Source organism: Rhinoraja longicauda, chromosome 1 (assembly GCF_053455715.1).
Source record: "Rhinoraja longicauda isolate Sanriku21f chromosome 1, sRhiLon1.1, whole genome shotgun sequence".
Classification (NCBI taxonomy): domain Eukaryota; kingdom Metazoa; phylum Chordata; class Chondrichthyes; order Rajiformes; family Arhynchobatidae; genus Rhinoraja; species Rhinoraja longicauda.
Window position 1 is genome coordinate 38,152,900 of NC_135953.1, and position 17,626 is coordinate 38,170,525.

General features: G+C 41.1%; 1 protein-coding gene across 1 annotated transcript in view; it reads left to right on the forward strand.

The window, feature by feature from the left end:
- Positions 1-17,626, forward strand: part of pdzd2 (PDZ domain containing 2) — a 274,116-nt gene that overhangs the window by 241,236 nt on the left and 15,254 nt on the right. Inside the window, exons 21-23 of the mRNA XM_078395102.1 lie at positions 1,556-5,219; positions 8,404-8,521; positions 15,628-15,729. Of these exons, the coding sequence (XP_078251228.1) occupies positions 1,556-5,219; positions 8,404-8,521; positions 15,628-15,729 (3,884 nt within the window). The remainder of the gene's footprint in view (positions 1-1,555; positions 5,220-8,403; positions 8,522-15,627; positions 15,730-17,626) is intronic.

The window sequence follows — 17,626 nt, forward strand, 5'->3', positions numbered from 1 at the left end:
TCTCTAGCTCTATTCAGCATTGACAAAATCTGTGCAAAACATGATGCCAAGATGATTTAATTTATGCCTACATGTGATCCATATAACTCCCTTCCCTGTATATCCACCTATATGTCTACCTAAAAGCTTCTTCAATGCCACTATCGTGTCTGTCTCTACCACCATCCCTGACAGAGCATTCCAGGTACCCATCAGCCTCTGTGTTTTACAAAAACTTGTCCTTGTGTTAATTGTTCACAGTAAATTTGCATTTTTACCTAAATCATTTGGCCTTGCAACATACTATAAAACTTAACAGATTTTAATGGCATAATTTGAAGAAAATAAATGCTTTCCTGAAGAATGCTTGAACTCAAATATATACAGTCATGTGAGTTCTGTATTCCCTATCTCAAGTTTTAATCGACTCATAACACTTTTGGACTGTTGTGAACAATGACTACTTGTGTAGACATTGAATACATAAACGATTATAGTTGTATATAGGTTAAAGTTAATGGTGCTAGCATTCGGAGATTGGGAGTATTGTTCAAAGTCATGAGCTTGAACCTTATCATGTTGGCTGAGAAATTTAAGTTCATGTAATTAAATAAATCTAGAACAAAAAGGCATTATCCTTAACACTGGCTGTTGTAATGCCTTGGCTGGTTTACCAGTGCCCTTCAGGGGAAAGAAAATCTGTTCTTTTCAGCCATAAATGTAGTTGATTCTTAGTGCTCTCTGAGAAAGCTCTGAAGAGGTTCAGAGGGAATTAACAGTAGACAATAAATGTGATCAAGATTATATCTTATGAATAAATTTAAAAGTATAGAACCATAGATATTACTTCCTTTTTCATTACAAGACACAAAGGATAAAATTACTCAAATATACCTGAACAGAGTTTGCTCCAATCAGCAGATTTTTTTAGATTGACTTCAGATGGTGGTAGTAAAACCAGTAAAATACACCACCACATATGCATTCTATAAACTGATGCAAGGGAGAGTGTTGGCTGTCAGATGCTGGAAGTTAAAGACATCTCACTCATTTTCCATTCCCATTTTATTGCAGCACATTAGCAAGTCATGGAGTCGTACATCAAAGAAACAGGCACTTTGGCCCAACAAGTCTGCACCGAACGTTAAACAACCATTGGTGGTGGAAACAATATTTAGGTTTATGCCAGCTTCTTAGCTTTAGATGTTCACCAAGATAGTTAAACATGGTGCCAAGATAAATTAATGTATGCCTGCACGTCATCCACATCCCTCCATTCCCTGCATATCTGCGTGTCTGCCTAAAAGCTGCTTAAATGCCAGTGTCAGAATTGACCTCCACCGTCATCCCCAGCAGTGCATTCCAGGAACCCACCACCTCTGTGTTTAAATATTAACTTGTTCTGCACATCTCCTTTAAACTTTGTGCCTCTCACCATAAAGCTATGCCGTCTATCTTTCACATTTCCATCCTGGGAGAAAGTTCCAACTATTTGTCCTATCTGTGCCTTGCTATCTATCCTCTTTTTGGATTTGAAAATTGACAATATTATTAAAAGCATTTTTGTTTTCCACAGCTGTGGACAGACTATCCAGCATCATCTCAACAACCACAACGGATGTGAACTTGGTAGAGCCTGAGCTCTCTGAGGAAGACAGGAACTTAAAAGCCAAAGGATGCTGTGAGGACCAGGCAGAACTTGGTGGGGATTCTACAGAGAAGGAGCACGACAGGAACAAATGTGACGTCCTAATCACAGACATTGACAACATTGTCAATGACCTCAATTCCACTGAGGAAGAAATTGCAAAATCATGGTCTCCGAATTCAAAAATGGATCATGATGTAAAAGTTGCCAATTCAGTAAAAACTACCAACAGCACAAATGATGTCAGTGGTAAATGTGATTCCTTAAACAGCATCAAGCAGGATATTCTTGATTATTCTGTTCTGAATTCGGTCAACACGGGCAAAGTATTTTCAGTGAACAAAACCTGCCTGACTAACTACTCCAGAAATCTAAGTACTGAGAGAGAGGGAAAATCATTAAGTTCAATAGATGTCAGAGAAAATAATGGGCAACATTCTATGTATGCTACTGCTGTGGATTCTGATTCAGAAACCGAATCTTCTGACAGCGCTCATGTATCGCATAATAAAATGGCAATGGCTCTGCCTGGAGATGTTGTTTTCAGTCAGTGTGAAAGCTTGAATGTTGCAGATTCGGATACTGAAGAGGTTGAAATCTGCTACCCACCCAGCGATCAATCTACCACCTCGGGGAAAACTGTGCCTCCTTTGCCAAATCTTAATAAGAATGATTTGCCAATAAATGAGATTGCAACAGAAGAAAGTAATGTGAAAAAAAATGGAGAGACCTTAACTGCTTCCGCACTATCTTGTGCTTTTGCTGAGAATACAACAGAGATCACTGGATCACTGCCACTTTCAGTCTCTACTAGGCCTTCCAAACAGATCAACTTTGAAAGCAACGCCCACCTTTCTACTAATGATATAAATGAATCACAAATGGAAATTCAGGAATTCGATGCATCTTCCAAACAATATCCACCAAAAAATATGAATCATACTACAGATGTAACCAAGAATCATAATCCTCATAAACACGAGTTGTGCAAAGGCAATTCTGTTGAAGAAGTTGCCAGAGATTTTGTTGAAAAGTTAATAGACCATACTGATTCTGCCTTTTATGTGTCTAGACTTCCTTTTCAAACTTCTTTGAAATCGGGCAGAACAGACCATAATTTTTCTTCTTCCTTAGATGCCTTGAATCATACGAAGAAAGTAGAAATTCTCAGTACAAGTCTACAGTGTCAGCATCCAGTGCTCAAACCAAGGCTATCTGCTACAAATAAGTGTAACCAGGATGCTGTTGATGCAGCTTCATCTGTAACTTCTATCAAAAAGGAGAGCCAAGTGCTGTCAAGTACTGCCAAAAATTGTCCTCAGCCACAACAGTCTCCCCTCAATCTATCCAAACAATCTTTCGCAACTCAAAATATGAAATATAAGGGGCCGAGTGAAAGTGGACTACCATCTCAAATGTATTTCAGAGCTAAGCTTCAGGACAAAACCCAGAAGTTCAATTCGGCGCCAAAACTAAAAGGACTCAGCATTAAAAGTAAAATAAAATCTCATTCTGAAATCTGTGAGAATACGTCAAAGTCATCAGATGGATCCAAAAATTCAGTGACCATGCAGAAATGCCCTGAAAAGTCACCAGATTTAGATCAGCTAACATCAAAACTCTTAACTAAAAAAGTTTCATTAATATGTGATTTAAATAACCAGAGTGAGAAAATTCTACCTGAAATGAATCAAGAGATAGAAATTAGTAAAATTCCTGCATATTCTTCAGTAGAACAGATTGCAATGCACTTGGCAACAGACACCGGTCTCCAAACAAGGCAGCAAAATAAAGATGTAACTAAGTTATCTGATGTCACTAAAACTGACTTATGCAATAAAAGGCAAAAACAAGGAATAAAAGAAGAATCTAGAATCCAAAGAGAGCTTGAATTACAGATAACGTTTGATCAGAAGCAAAAAGATAAAACACCGAAAGAAACGCTCCAGATTATCAAGAAAAATGCATGGGTTAAAAGTTCTCCCAATTCATTTGGGGAGTCAGGAAATTTTGATAATGAGGAGAACATTGTACAAGCGAGCCATGAAAGATCCACTGAAATGTACACCACACCTGTGACTGAATTGAGGCATTGTGAGAAGCAAAACGTGGTCAATAAAAACTCTGAGAAGTTATCACAAGGGGCACAGAAAGTAATAGATGAACAAGTACAAAATAGAAAGTCAGAGGAGCAATTGATACCCACAGGACCAAAACATTTGAAAGATTCTCCTGTTCACTCTTCGTGCAATAACTTAGAAGATGATCAAGAAAGCATGGCAAAACAACGTAGCTTTATAGAATTAAAACTAACATCACCTTTCCTGGAGAGGAAAGATGTTAATAGTGTGGCTACCTCTTCGGAACTCTTAGATCACAAGTCGTCTAAATTCCCCTTAATGCTGGATAATGCACGGAAACCAAAGAAAGCCCCAAAGCCTCCCGTGATATTAGAACAGAAATCTGAAGGGCTAAATAGTGAGGATACAAATGTTGTTAAAGGTCCATCTGACCATACAATCAAAGCCGCTCAAAAACAACCCCCACCACTGGATAGACAAGTAAAATCATTTGAGACTTTGCCATTACACACTACGGTCAAATATCCAGAAAATATTCAACCAAAAATTGAAGTAACTGGGTCCTTAAGGAAATCTTTGAGTGAAGAGAAGCATTCCAGCACTGATTTTTTCTTCTATCAAAGAGACAAGGGCAAGTCAACTATGGGATGTTTTACCAATGAATTGAATTGTCCACCAGAGAGTGGCTCTTTTTCTGTTAAACAGAGAATTAAATCTTTTGAAAGCCTGGCTAGCTTTGACAAACCTGTTATCAGGAAAATAGACACACATTTATTTGACTCATCCTGTGTTAATTACAATGCATGTTCTTTTGGTAAGCCAGCAATAGGACGGCGCATATCAGGGAGTGCAATCCCCTTAATGACATCCAACATTTCACTGAGTCGGGATTTTGATGCATCACGTGTACTGAGACGTAGTCTGAGTTCTTATACTGAAGGTACCTCTGAAGTTGCCTTTACATCATTGCAACTGGAAAAGGCTCCATCGACCTTAGCTTTACAGAGCTTTGAAACAAATTGTTCTGAGAGCATTGCCAAGGGGCTTAAAAAGCCCAGTGAATGTGAAACCAGCGATGAAAAGTCTCAAGAGCAGGATTTCAATGCATGCAAGATTAACAACTCTAAAAGCAGGTCATCAGTCAAGCACCGACCAAACTCTCTGTCTCGCTCCAAGCTACGGGAGCTTAGAGCTTTAAGCATGCCAGACCTTGACAAACTGTGCAGTGATTATTCTACTGATCCAATGACCCACAGCTTTAAAACTGAACTGGAGATTAAGCCAAGAAAATCTATTGGTCCCAGTGCCGAAAGTCTCACAAATATTTCCTCTGGAACCTCTTGTGCTACTAATGGGTCTGGTTTAGTGAAAATTTATCGATCTGGAATTTCGAGTTCAAGGTCAAAGAGCACCTGGAAAAGTAGTACTGGAACTCTGGATTCTTGGTCTGATGATGAATCGGCGAACAGCGGGAAGCTGTCTGAAAATAAAGGGAAAAGTTGGTCCGTCAGGTTCGTAGCTATCACTTCAGAAGCTGTATATGAAGAATTACATTAATTTCAGATTCCCATGTGATCTGTCATTAATCTCTAAATGGAAAAAGCAGACAAGGGTCTAGAAGGACAATTGAAAATCAAAGAACTGATAGTTCTGGAAATTTGGAATAAGAACAGAAAATGGTGAAAACACTCAGCTGGCCAGGTGAAATGGTCTCTGGCCTTTAACATTAACTCTGTTTTGCTTTAAATTGATGCTGTCTCGCCTGCTGACTATTTACAACATTTTCTGTCTTTATTTTAGTCCAGAAATACATGTTAAAACTATCTAAATAACACTTCAAGATTCTCCAGTAACGTGTTTCCGAGCCTGTTGATCAAATTCCTTTGACTTGTTTCATTTTGGGTAAACCTGTTATAAATCTATTAAAACTCAGAGCTGGCCTTGGAAACCTTGGGGGTTCATATCTAGCATTGATCTTTCTTTAGCACAACATACCTTATCATTGCCAATTATGAATCAGTAATTCTGGCATTGTGTAATCATACTAAAATTAGTATTTACATTCAATCACTAGACATAGAGTAATACAGCATGGAAACAGACCTTTCAGCCTAACTCGTCCATGCCAACCAAGGTGCCCATCTAAGCTAGTCTCGTTTGTCTGCGTTTGGCCTATATCCTCTGAACCTAGCCTGTCTATAAACCTGTCCAGAGGTCTTTTAAATGTGATATCAACTGCCTCAACTACTTCATTTGGCAGTGCATTTTATATGCACACCACTCTTGGTGAGAAGAAGTTGTCCTTTTGGTCACTTTTAAATCTTACCACTCTCATCTAAAAACAATGCCTTCTAGTTCTTGAATCTTCTCTATACTCTCTCCACTTTAATGACATATTTCTTTTCGCAGGGTGACCAATACTCCAAATGCACCCTCACCAATATCTTGCACAACTGTAACATAATGTCCCAACTTCAGTAACCTGATGGATGAAGGCTAATGTTCCAGAAGCCTTCTTGACCACCCTATCTATCTGTGATACCACTTTCAGGAAAGTGTGTACCTGCATTCCTGGATTCCTTTGCTCTACAACACTGCCCAGAACCCTACCATTCATTGTGAAGGTCCTGCCCTAGTTTGACTTCCCAAAGTGCAACACATCACGCTTATCTGCATTAAACTCCATTAGCCATTCCTCAGCCTACTTGCTGATCAAGATTCTGCTACAATTTCTGATAACCATATTGACAATCTGTGATACCACCCACTTTTATATTATCTGCAAACTTACTAATCATGCTTTGTACATTTTCATCCAAATTTTTGATATAAACCACAAACAGCAATGTGCCCAGCACCAATCCCTGATACACATCATGAGTCACAGACCCCTAATCCAAAAAACAACCTTCAACTTCCCTCTGCTTTCTTCCATGAAGTCCATTCTGTATCCAGTTAGCTAGTTCTCCCAGCATCTCATGTGCCCTAACCTTCTAGAGCAGCCTACTATGCAGAACCTTATCAAAGGCCTTGCTGAAGTCCACAGACAACATCTAAGGCCTTGCTCTAGTCTACCATTTTGGTTACTACTTCAATTTCGTATGGTACAATCTCCGACATTCATAACCATGCTGACTTTCCCTAATCGGACTCTATCTCTGAAAATGCACATCTTATAAGGTATATAGAAAAGAATGTGGAAAGGTGATGGATAGGAATGAACTGCCAGAGGAGGCAGTTGAGACAGGTGCTATAACAATATTTAGTTTAGTTTAGAGCTAGGGATACAGTGGCCTTCAGCCCACCCAGCGATCCCTGTACACTAGCACTCTCCGAGGGACCATTAGCCAATTAACCTACAAACCAGTAGGAAAGAACTGCAGATGCTGGTTTGAATCGAAGGTAGACTCAAAATGCTGGTGTAACTCAGTGGGACAGGCAGCAAAAATTGCTACTGGATCTTAATTGCGTGGGTAGATGGGCTGAGGAATCATTAATGGAGTTTAATGCTGATAAGTGTGAGGTGTTGCATTTTGGGAAGCCTAAAGGGCAGGATCTTCACAACGAGCTCTGTGGTGTGTAGAGCAGAGGGATCTATGAGTGCAAGTACATGGTTTAAAAAAAAACAATTTTTATTTTAAGCCGAGATGAGAAAAAAAAAATTCACCCAGGGAGTTGTGAATTTGTGGACTTCTCTGCCACAGGGGGCAGTAGAGGCCAATTCACTGGATGACTTTAAAAGAGAGTTAGATAGAGCTCTATGGGCTAGCAGAATGAAGGGATATGGGGAGAAGGCAGGCACGGGTTACTGATTGTGGATGATCAGCCATGATCACGATGAATGGCGGTGCTGGCTTGAAGGGCCAAATGGCCTCCTCCTGCACCTATTTTCTATGTTTCTATCTCTGGAGAGAAGGAATGGGTGAAGTTATCGGGTCGAGACTGAAGAAGGTCACCCATTCCTTCTCTCCAGAGATGCTGCCTGCCTCACTGAGTTACTCCAGCATTTTGTGTCTTCCTCCAAACCAGTACGTCTTTGGAGTGCGGGAGGAAACCAGAGCGCCCGGGGGAAACCCACATGGTCACGGGGAGAACATGCAAACTCTATACACCCATTGCCAGGATGTCTGATGCTGTAAGGCAGCAACTCTATCACTGCGCCACCACGCTGCCCTTTAAAAGACATTTGAACCGTACATAGATAGGAAAGGTTTGGAGGAATATGGGCCAAGTGCAGGCAGATGGGACTAGCATGCATAAGGCATCCTGGTGCACATGGACAAGCTAGGCTGAAGGGCCTGTTTCTGTGCTGTATGATTCTGAGTGCTGTCACTTTAAATGAAATTAATTTCTCTTACTTAAATTGTAAAAGGTGAAGACAGACATTCAGAAAATGTAGAATTCTTTTTCAGGGAGCCTCTTTTCCCTGCTTATTCTCCTTGAACAACCACTCTTTGTAGGGATAGTGTTCAGGCTACTATTTTGCATCTCCACCAAGCAGCATTTCTTAGGCAGGGAATTGGTGGAGAATTAGCCAGGAAACAGCAACCTGTCAGTCCAGGTTATGTTACTTTTCAATTTGCACTGTGCTGCTGTTAGGATAAGATACCTCTGTGGGAAAGCATTATATTCTTGGGCAGTTTTGTAATGTGACTGATTAATGACATACTTAATCTTTCAAACTATGTCTTTCAGCCTTGAAGATTTATCTCATTCCATCCCGGAGAAACAAAAAGCACAGGTGGTTTTGTCCTTACTAATGGCTAAAGCAGACATCACAAAAATAATGCAGGAAGCGGAGACTGTAGCGGAGGTGAGCAGCTACACATATTGCCAAAAGTAAGGGCTTGAGGCAAACGTCGCAGGTTTCTGTCGTTTTGTAACAGATGCATGTCCTCAGGGGGTCAAGCATCATCTCTGGAGAACATGGATAGGTGACGTTACAGGGCATCACCTGTCCATGTTCTTCATAGATGCTGCTGCCTGACCCATTGAGTTACTCCAGAACATTGTGTCCCTCTGTGTAAACCGGCATCTGCAGTTCCTTGTTTCTAGATACAGGTTTTCCCCAAGTTGCGAAGGTCCAACTTATGGGCATACAGACGAGCATTTCAGAGTCCGGCGGGATGGATTAGCCAACTGCTGCGGGGCTGCTGGGTGGGAATGGGGCATCTCCACATGCCTTCCCTGCCCACACCCATCCCCCAACCCTGAACAACAGCAATCAGGGTTGTAGGAAGGAACTGCGGATGCTGGTTTAAACTGAAGATAAACAGAACATGCTGGAGTAACTCAGCGGGCCAGGCAGCATCTCTGGATAGAAGGAATGGGTGACGTTCCGGCTCGAGTTTGAAGAAGGGTCTCGACTCGAAACGTCACCCATTCCTTCTATCCAGAGATGCTGCCTGGCCCGCTGAGTTACTCCAACAGCAATCAGGGTCTGGGTTGAGCCCAGCAGAGCTTACCGAGTCAGTGAAGCCGACTGGGGAACACTATTCCCTTGCTTTGTTGCTCTCCTTCACAGCTGTTTCCGTGATCCTCTCCCTTGCACTGTTTTTTGTTCACTTCTGACACAAACAGTTTGAGTTACAAACGGTTCTCAGGAATGGAATTCTTTCATAACTTGCAGACTTCCTTTATTCTTAATCTATCTACCAAGCTCTGAAATATTGCTTTCAAATATACAGAGCAAGATGTACATCAGGGTGCACTTGCACTTGCACTTGAAGAGTGTGTCTGGATTGACACTGTTGTTTCAACCGAAGCTGTGGAATGCAGATAATAGAACCATTTTGCATGTTTCTGCACCATATATATTCCACTGTCCGTTAGAATATAAATTGTACAATTGCATGTGGATCAAAATGTAGAAACAAGGAACTGCAGATGCTGGTTTACAAAAGAAAAGACGCAAAGTGCTGGAGTAACTCAGTGGGTCAGGCAGCATCCCTGGAAAACATGGATAGGTGATGCTTCGGATCGGGACCGTTCTTGCTATCTGACAATTTTATGCAGAGCAGCAATGTAAGTTTCCTAGAATATTTGTTTTTATTCGAACAGATTTTGAGATCCCTTCTGTTGTATTGTAATACACCATGGAGTGAAGTTCATTCTGTCCCCCCGACAATGTCCTGACCCCATCCCTGACAATAGCCTGACCCCATCCCTGAATATCATGTCAATGGAACACATTCCCTTCATGCAGCAAAGTTGATATCTGGCCTCTGACTGTGTCACGTTTATGTAGCGATAGTTCAGTAGGTAATATAATCTTACAGCAGTTTAAACTTCAGTCAGTCTCACAACTATTCCTACTGTGTATTCAAGTTAACTTCTAAGATTTTGTCTGGCTAAAGATTAATTCCAGCCCAGCGGATAAAGAATAGAATTCCATAACACATCTGTAACACTTTAGAGTCCTGGTGGTAGACCCAACAACAGCAGCTCACCAGGAACCTAGTTCTTTGCTTTGGGCTCAAATGCACTGAGACTTGGACTGAATTGATGCAAATAAATCTTTGCAAAAGATTATTACAAAGGAATAGTATTTAAAGCGCATTTTGACTGGAATCAAGCCCAGATCATGGTGATCACAGATCTGTGTTTGACTCGATTGGCTTACTTTCTTTTTGATTGCATCAACTATGCGAATGAAATTACACAATATGGATTCCCATGATTATTGCTTGATTAACCACGTGGTTCAGATTTTTTGAAAAATACTCACATTAAGAACTGACATTTAATTAGAATGAAAGATAGACACAAAAAGCTGGAGTAACTCAGCAGGTCAGACGGAATTTCTGAAGGAAAGGAATAAATTACGTTTCGGGTCGAGAAAGAAGGGTCTCGACCCGAAACGTCACCTATTCCTTTTCTCCAGAGATGCTGTCTGACCCGCTGAGTTACTTTTTGTGTCTATCTTCGGTTTAAACCAGGATCTGCAGTTCCTTCCATTTAAGTAGAATGATCGTGCCATAGTGAAACCATGCACCCTATTTCCCATCCACTGCATAATGAGTAGTGCCCTTGTGACGAGGCCACATCACTTGTACAAGAAGTGTACATGCTGCTTCCAGCAGAAGTATTGTATCAAGGCACAACTTTGATTACCTACATTTGGTGTAGGCAGATTGCCAACAGAATTAATGTTACTGAGTGGAAAATTGGAATTGCTGTGAATCACATATTTAAACTAGTCTGTGCACATATACAGGTGGCAGTCCAGTCATGCAAGACTCCATGTAAGAAACTTTCACTGATGTCAGTCCCTCTTATAAATATTATCTGCACTAGGAATGAAATTTGCCAAGTTTGTTATGATTATCTCAGCAAATGGATTAATCTTTCAGTTACATTTTACCCTGTAAAGCAGGATTCAAGTTAATTTTCAGCATTTTCTCCTGCTAAATTTCATGCCAGGGAATGAAATCATATAAATAGTTTTTCTGCAGTTACGCTTAGATCCAAGAATGATTATTAAAAATGAGGTGATGTGGGTTACAGTAGCTTAAAGGAGATCTTTATCAGGAAGGCCCATACAAAATTATAAAGCAAGATTAAGGAGAATGAAGGAAGGACCTAAAAACTGGTTTAAAACATTATAATATTTTTTCGATAGTTGTAAATGGACAGTGTCTTGCAGGGTTCTGCTCAAGGACTGTGTGCATTCAGCCGATGCAGTCATTGTTGGATTGTAGGTTAGAGCAAACTTCCATGGATAATTAGTCCAAAATAAAATGTGGTAACAGTTAATAATAATAATATTCATTTATTGTCATTGCAACGAGTACAACGAAATTAAAAAAATAGCCAATCCTGACGGTGCGTACAAACATATATGCAATAAATGCAAAAACAAATAAATACATAAATACAATTATATTAAGTACAAGATTTTTTAACGGTGTTGCCTAGTGCAAAGGTAGTGTTCAGTTCTCGTATGGCCCTGGGGTAAAAACTGTTCTTAAGTCTGTTTGTTCGGGATTTGATCGACCTGAAACGTCGACCAGAGGGCAGATGAACAAACAGACGGTGGCCGGGGTGGGATGGATCTTTTATTATTTTGCCTGCTCTACTGAGGCAGCGTAGGCTGAACAGGTGCTCCAGGGAGGGCAGTGAGCAGCCGATGATCTTCTGGGCCGTCGTGATGACCCTCTGAAGGGCCTTCCTGTCCTTTTCTGAGCAGCTGGCATACCATGTGGTTATACAGTATGCCAGCACACTCTCGATGGAGCAGCGATAGAAGGACAACATGAGCTTCTCCTGCAGGTTGGTTTTCCTGATGTTTCGTTAGCTTCATTGAATGTTGCTGCTTACAGGCATCCCTGGCAGCTAATTAAAAGCATTGTGGTCTAACCTGGCAACAATGGAAAATGGACACCAAATGATCTAATTTCTGGGGCAAGTTATTTGTAGCAGCTGAGTGATTTATACATTTCTGAAAGAAAGTGCAAGACACTTGAAATTGCGCAGGCTGGAGTCTGTGGGATGCTTTATCACAGTAACAATTTCTGCATACATAGTTCCTTTAATGGAACAAAAGGTTTCCAGAGATGGTTTGCGGGAGTGTTATCAAATAACAATTTGTACACAAAATATGAGCAAAAGACAAATTGCTGGAGGAACTCAGCATGCCACGCAGCATCAGTGGGGGGAAATGGACTGATGACATTTCAGATCAGGATCCTTTTACATACTGATAGAGTAGAGGGGAGAAAACTAGTAAAAGAGGTGAGGGAAAGGGGCGGGGAAAAACTGGGAAGTGGAAGGTGGATGTAGATAAGGAAGGGTAGTTGGCAGATGGGTGGAATAGTAACAAAGTCCAGAAGTGAAATGGTGAAAATGTTGCCAGATAAGGAACGAAGGAGAGAAGTACAAAGATTAAGTTCAAGGCAAGAGAGAGAGATGGTGGGTGGAATGGAACTAGTGGTTGGTGAGTTTTCAGCCCCCATATGTGTAAACAACAGGTAGGTTTTCAGATGCAATGTAAAGGAAGAAAGGGAGGTGGAGAGGTTTTGTGACAGAATATCAGAGCTTAAAACCTTGATGTAACTATTAATGGTAGAGTAATTTCATTCAAGGATGTGCAAAATTGGAGGGATGCATATGTTTTATACCAAAATATGGCTGAAGGAGGTGAAGGGGGAAACTATTGTCAGTTTTTTTTAAATGATGAGGGTTTTAAAGTTGAGGTATTGGTCAACCGAAACCAAACACTTGGGTGATGATGGAAGGGACTCAATGCAGGTCAGGACACAGGCAGGAAGACTTTGAATGACTCCAGGTTGGAGAGTAGAATAAGGGAATTCAGCAAGTAATGTATTTGGATAATTAATAATTAGATCTGGATCTAGCAAAGGGAAAGATGAGAAGTAACAGGTGGACCTTTTTCATGTCTCTCGGACTATCCTTGATCGGACTTTACTGGCTTTACCTTGGACTAAACGTTATTCCCTTATCATGTATCAATACACTGTAAATGGATTGATTGTAATCATGACTTTCTGCATGATTAGCACATGACAAAAAGCTTTTCACTGCACCTTGGTCACGTGACAATAAATTAAACTGAAACTGAGAGTTTTCATAGCAGCTGAGTTAAGGCATGAGTTTAGTCATTTGCTGTTATGTAGAAGGAAATAGACTGACATGGGATGCTTCCCCTGGTCAGCTATAATACCACCAGTCTCCTTTCGTTTCAGTTACCAGCAAGGAAAATTGCGTCAGTTCTAGGTAATTTTATTAAAGATCAAGGATGTCACTGTTTTTCCTGGTATTTAACCGGAGGAGATTCCGGCCCTTTCATTCCTGGAGGTTGAATAATACTCCTTCAACGTCAGAGGTTGGATAAACAGTCTGACGCTGAGGGAGTGTCGAGGATTCAGGAGAGGTTGTGATGAGGTAGAGCTGGGTGTCATCAGCGTACTGCCATTCACAGTGTTGCCTAGGGGCAACATATAGTTGAGAAATGGGAAGAGACTAAGTATTGCTCTTTACAGACCCTGTGAGAACCTCCTGCATGTGGGAAGAGAAGCTATTACTGGTGACCTTTGTGACTTCCACTGATAAGAATGGAACTAAATACATACAGTGCGCACCAACTAGATGATGTTAAGAGGATCTTTGAAAGGGAATGAGGTGAGCCACTGTGTCGAAGGCTGTAGGCAGACGTGCATGGACAAGGAGCAGTCAATTACTTTAGTCAGCATGAGTGAGTTTGATCAGTCTTTTCGTTACTGTGGTGGAGTTGTTGATTCACTGGGCCAGATCATCATTTAAGAATAATTCAGATAAGTGATTGAAGAAGTGGGACAGTGGGAACATGGAATATATGGGTTATAAAATCCAAAAGTAGTGGAAATGCTCACCAGGTCAGGCAGCACTCATAAGTAAGAAATCATTACAAAAAACACACGAGGTACTGGATTAACTCAGCGAGTCAGGCAGCATCTCTGGAGTACATGGATAGTTGATGTTTTGATTGGGACCCTGCTTCAGATTGATTGTAGTACGACAGAGAAAGATGGAAAATAGGCAGAGACGGGACAAAGCCTGGTAAGTGATAGCTTGATACAAGTGAAGAGGGGTTTAGATTGACATTTGGATGAACCAAGGCTAGAGGTGAAAAGCAGATAAAAGGATGCAAGTTAAGAAATAAGGAAGAGTGAAATGTAAAGTCAGCGGAAGTGTTATAGGTGGAAAGGGAAGGAGGAAGGTGAAATGGGGGTGCACCCAGTGGGCACAGGGAAGGGGGGGGAGCTGGGGGAGGAGAAAGAAGGAGAGTGCAACCTAAAATTGGAGAATTCAATGTTCATACCATTGGATTATATGTGTAAGAAAGAACTGCAGATGCTGGTTTAAATTGAAGGTAGACAAAATGCTGGAGTAACTCAGTGGGACAGGCAGCATCTCTGAAGTGAATTGAATTGAATTGAATAAATTTTATTCGCCAAATTTGTATACATGCAAGGAATTTACCTTGGTGCTTTGCTCGCAAGTAACAACACGATAACAACATGTAACAACATGTTATAAATAAAACATTATAATTTAAACACGTGAAGAATTAAATAAAATACCAGAGCACAAGGAGGCTACAGACTTTTGGCTGTTGAGTTGAGCTACCAGTAGAAAAAAGCTGTTTATATGTCTGGCTGTGGCGACTTTGACAGTCTGGAGTCGCCTTCCAGAGGGAAGTGCTTCAAATAGTTTGTGGCCAGGGTGAGTGAGGTCAGGGATGATCTTACCCGATCACTTCCTGGCCCTTGCAGTGTACAGTTCATCGATGGGGGGAAGGTTGCAGCCAACAACCTTCTCAGCTGATCGAATGATGCGCTGCAGCCTCCAGATGTCTTGCTTGGTGGCTGAGCTAAACCAGACCATGATAGAGAAGGTGAGGCAACATCCCATTCCTTCTCTCTGGAGATGCTGCCTGTCCTGCTGAGTTACTGAGTTACTCCAGCATTTTGTGTCTACCATTGGATTATATGCTACCCAAGCTGAATATGTGGTGCTGTTCCTCTAATGCCCTTGTGGCCTCACTCTGGCAATGGAGACCCAGGAGAGAGAGGTCAGAATGGGAATGGGAGATAAAATTCAAGTTCATGACCCTTCACCAGAATTGATTTTCTTATTGACATTCTTCCTACATACAGGCTTTATTTTGTTCACTTTGTAATTCTAGCTAAGTTTTCAAAACTGAAACCCTTTTTTGCCTCCTTCAACCATCATCACAAGACATTTAGACAAACAATATGAGGGAGGAAAAACAGCATTTGTTCACAATGTTCTTCCTTGAATTGAATGAACTGAATTCCAAGATTAGTAATTGTTGACATTAAGTGGAAACATTGCATTGTTTTGTAATACAAAATTCAGTGAATTCTGTTTTCTTTTCTTGTTGTCCCTTGAGAACAGAATAAAGGAGACGTTTATATCATAGTGTTGGACAAAGATGAAGGTGCCGGACTGGGTTTCAGTGTCGCAGGAGGTGTGGACCAGGAGCATAAATCTGTGACTGTAAGTGTTGTTTGAACATGCCATTTGCTTTTAAAGCAACCTGTTTATTACTCAAAGAATTTTTGTTTCACAAACCCATTACAAAGAGTTCCCTGTGAATAATTGCAACATTGCCATCTACAGGATTACAAATACATTTCTCTGGAAGAGAAACAATAGAGGTAGTGAAGGGATTATAACTAAAAATGATTTGATAAATTAACAAAATAATGACAAGATATTTGTGGACAGAATGTTTTTCCTTTCAGGTAGAATGTTGTTAGTTGCAAGACTTATAGAGGTTGCATTTGGATGAGACACCACTCAAAAAAATGAGTTTTAGATATCAATGGTTCAATAGTACTTTATTGTCACGTGTATGTGTACCTGAGTACAGTGAAATACCTTTTTGTATACAGATCAGTGACAATTCTTCTTCACATTAGGCACAGTCATACTAAGTATAAGAGTGTAATACAGTAGACCACATTGAGTCCGTTGAGTGTAATGTTCAAGTCAGAATTTTTCTTTACGTTGACCATTAGGCATCCTTTTATACTAATCCCACTTTTTATTCTTCCCCCCATCAACATACCCCTGATTCTCCCATTCACCCACACACTAGGAAAATATATAGTGGCCAAATAACCAGCCCACCCTCGTGTCTCTGAAATATTGGAAGCACCTGGTAGAAACCTACGCAAGAACATGCAAACTCCACGCAGGCAGCACCTTAGGCAGCTGGAGCAGTGAGATGGCAGGTCTACTCAGTATGCAACTGCCTCACCACATTCATCACTAACAATGATATTTCAGTAATTTCTCATTTGAATTGAATTGAATTAATTTTATTAGCCAAGTATGTATATATACAAGGAATTTCCTTGGTGCTTTGCTCGCAAGGAAAACAACATGGTATACAGTAGACAATTAAAAACAAAACATTATAATTTAAACATGTGAAGAATAAAATAAAATACCAGAGCAAAAGGAGGCTGCAGACTTTTGACTGTTAAGTAGAGGTACTGCTCATGGAAAAAAGCTGTTTTTATGTCTGGCTGTGACGGCTTTGACAGTCTGGAGTCGCCTCCCAGACGAAAGTACAAAGAGTTTGTGGCCAGGGTGAGAGGGGTCAGAGATGATCTTACCCGCTCGCTTCCTGGCCCTTGCAGTGTACAGTTCGTCGATGGGGGAAGGTTGCAGCCAACAACCTTCTCGGCTGTTCGAATGATGTGCTGCAGCCTCCGGATGTCATGCTCGTGGCTGAGCCAGACCATAATGGAGAAGGTGAGGACAGAATCTATGATGGCAGTATAAAACTGGACCATCATTGCCTGTGGCAGATTGTGTTTTCTCAGCTGCCGCAGGAAGTACATCCTCTGTTGGGCCTTTTTGACTGTGGAGTCGATGGTGCCCTCCCATTTTAGGTCCCCGGAGATGATAGTTCCAAGGATCTTAAATTACTCCACAGATGTGACTGTTGTGTTGTTGATGGTGAGTGGGGGGAGGGGAGGGGAGGGGAAGCTCTCCTAAAGTCTGCAATCAATTCCACTGTCTTATGGGCATTGGGCTCCAGGTTGTTGTGATGGCACCAGAACGCCAGCTGTGTCACTTCCTGTCTGTGAGCAGATTCCTCCCCATCCTGGATCACTCTAACCAGACGTCGATGAATAGGAAAAAAGCCAGTAAAACATCAAGAAATGAAAGATTCCTGTGATTCCAGGGAACAGAGAGAGTGCTTTTGAGGGAGAGACAGTCATACAGTACAGAAACGGGCCCTTTGTCCCAACTTGCCCATGGCAACCAAGTGCCGCATTACACTCGTCCCACCTGTCCACGTTTGGCCAATATCCTTCTAAACCCTTCCTATCCATGTTCCAGTCCAAATGCCTTTTAAATGTTGTTATGGTACATAGAA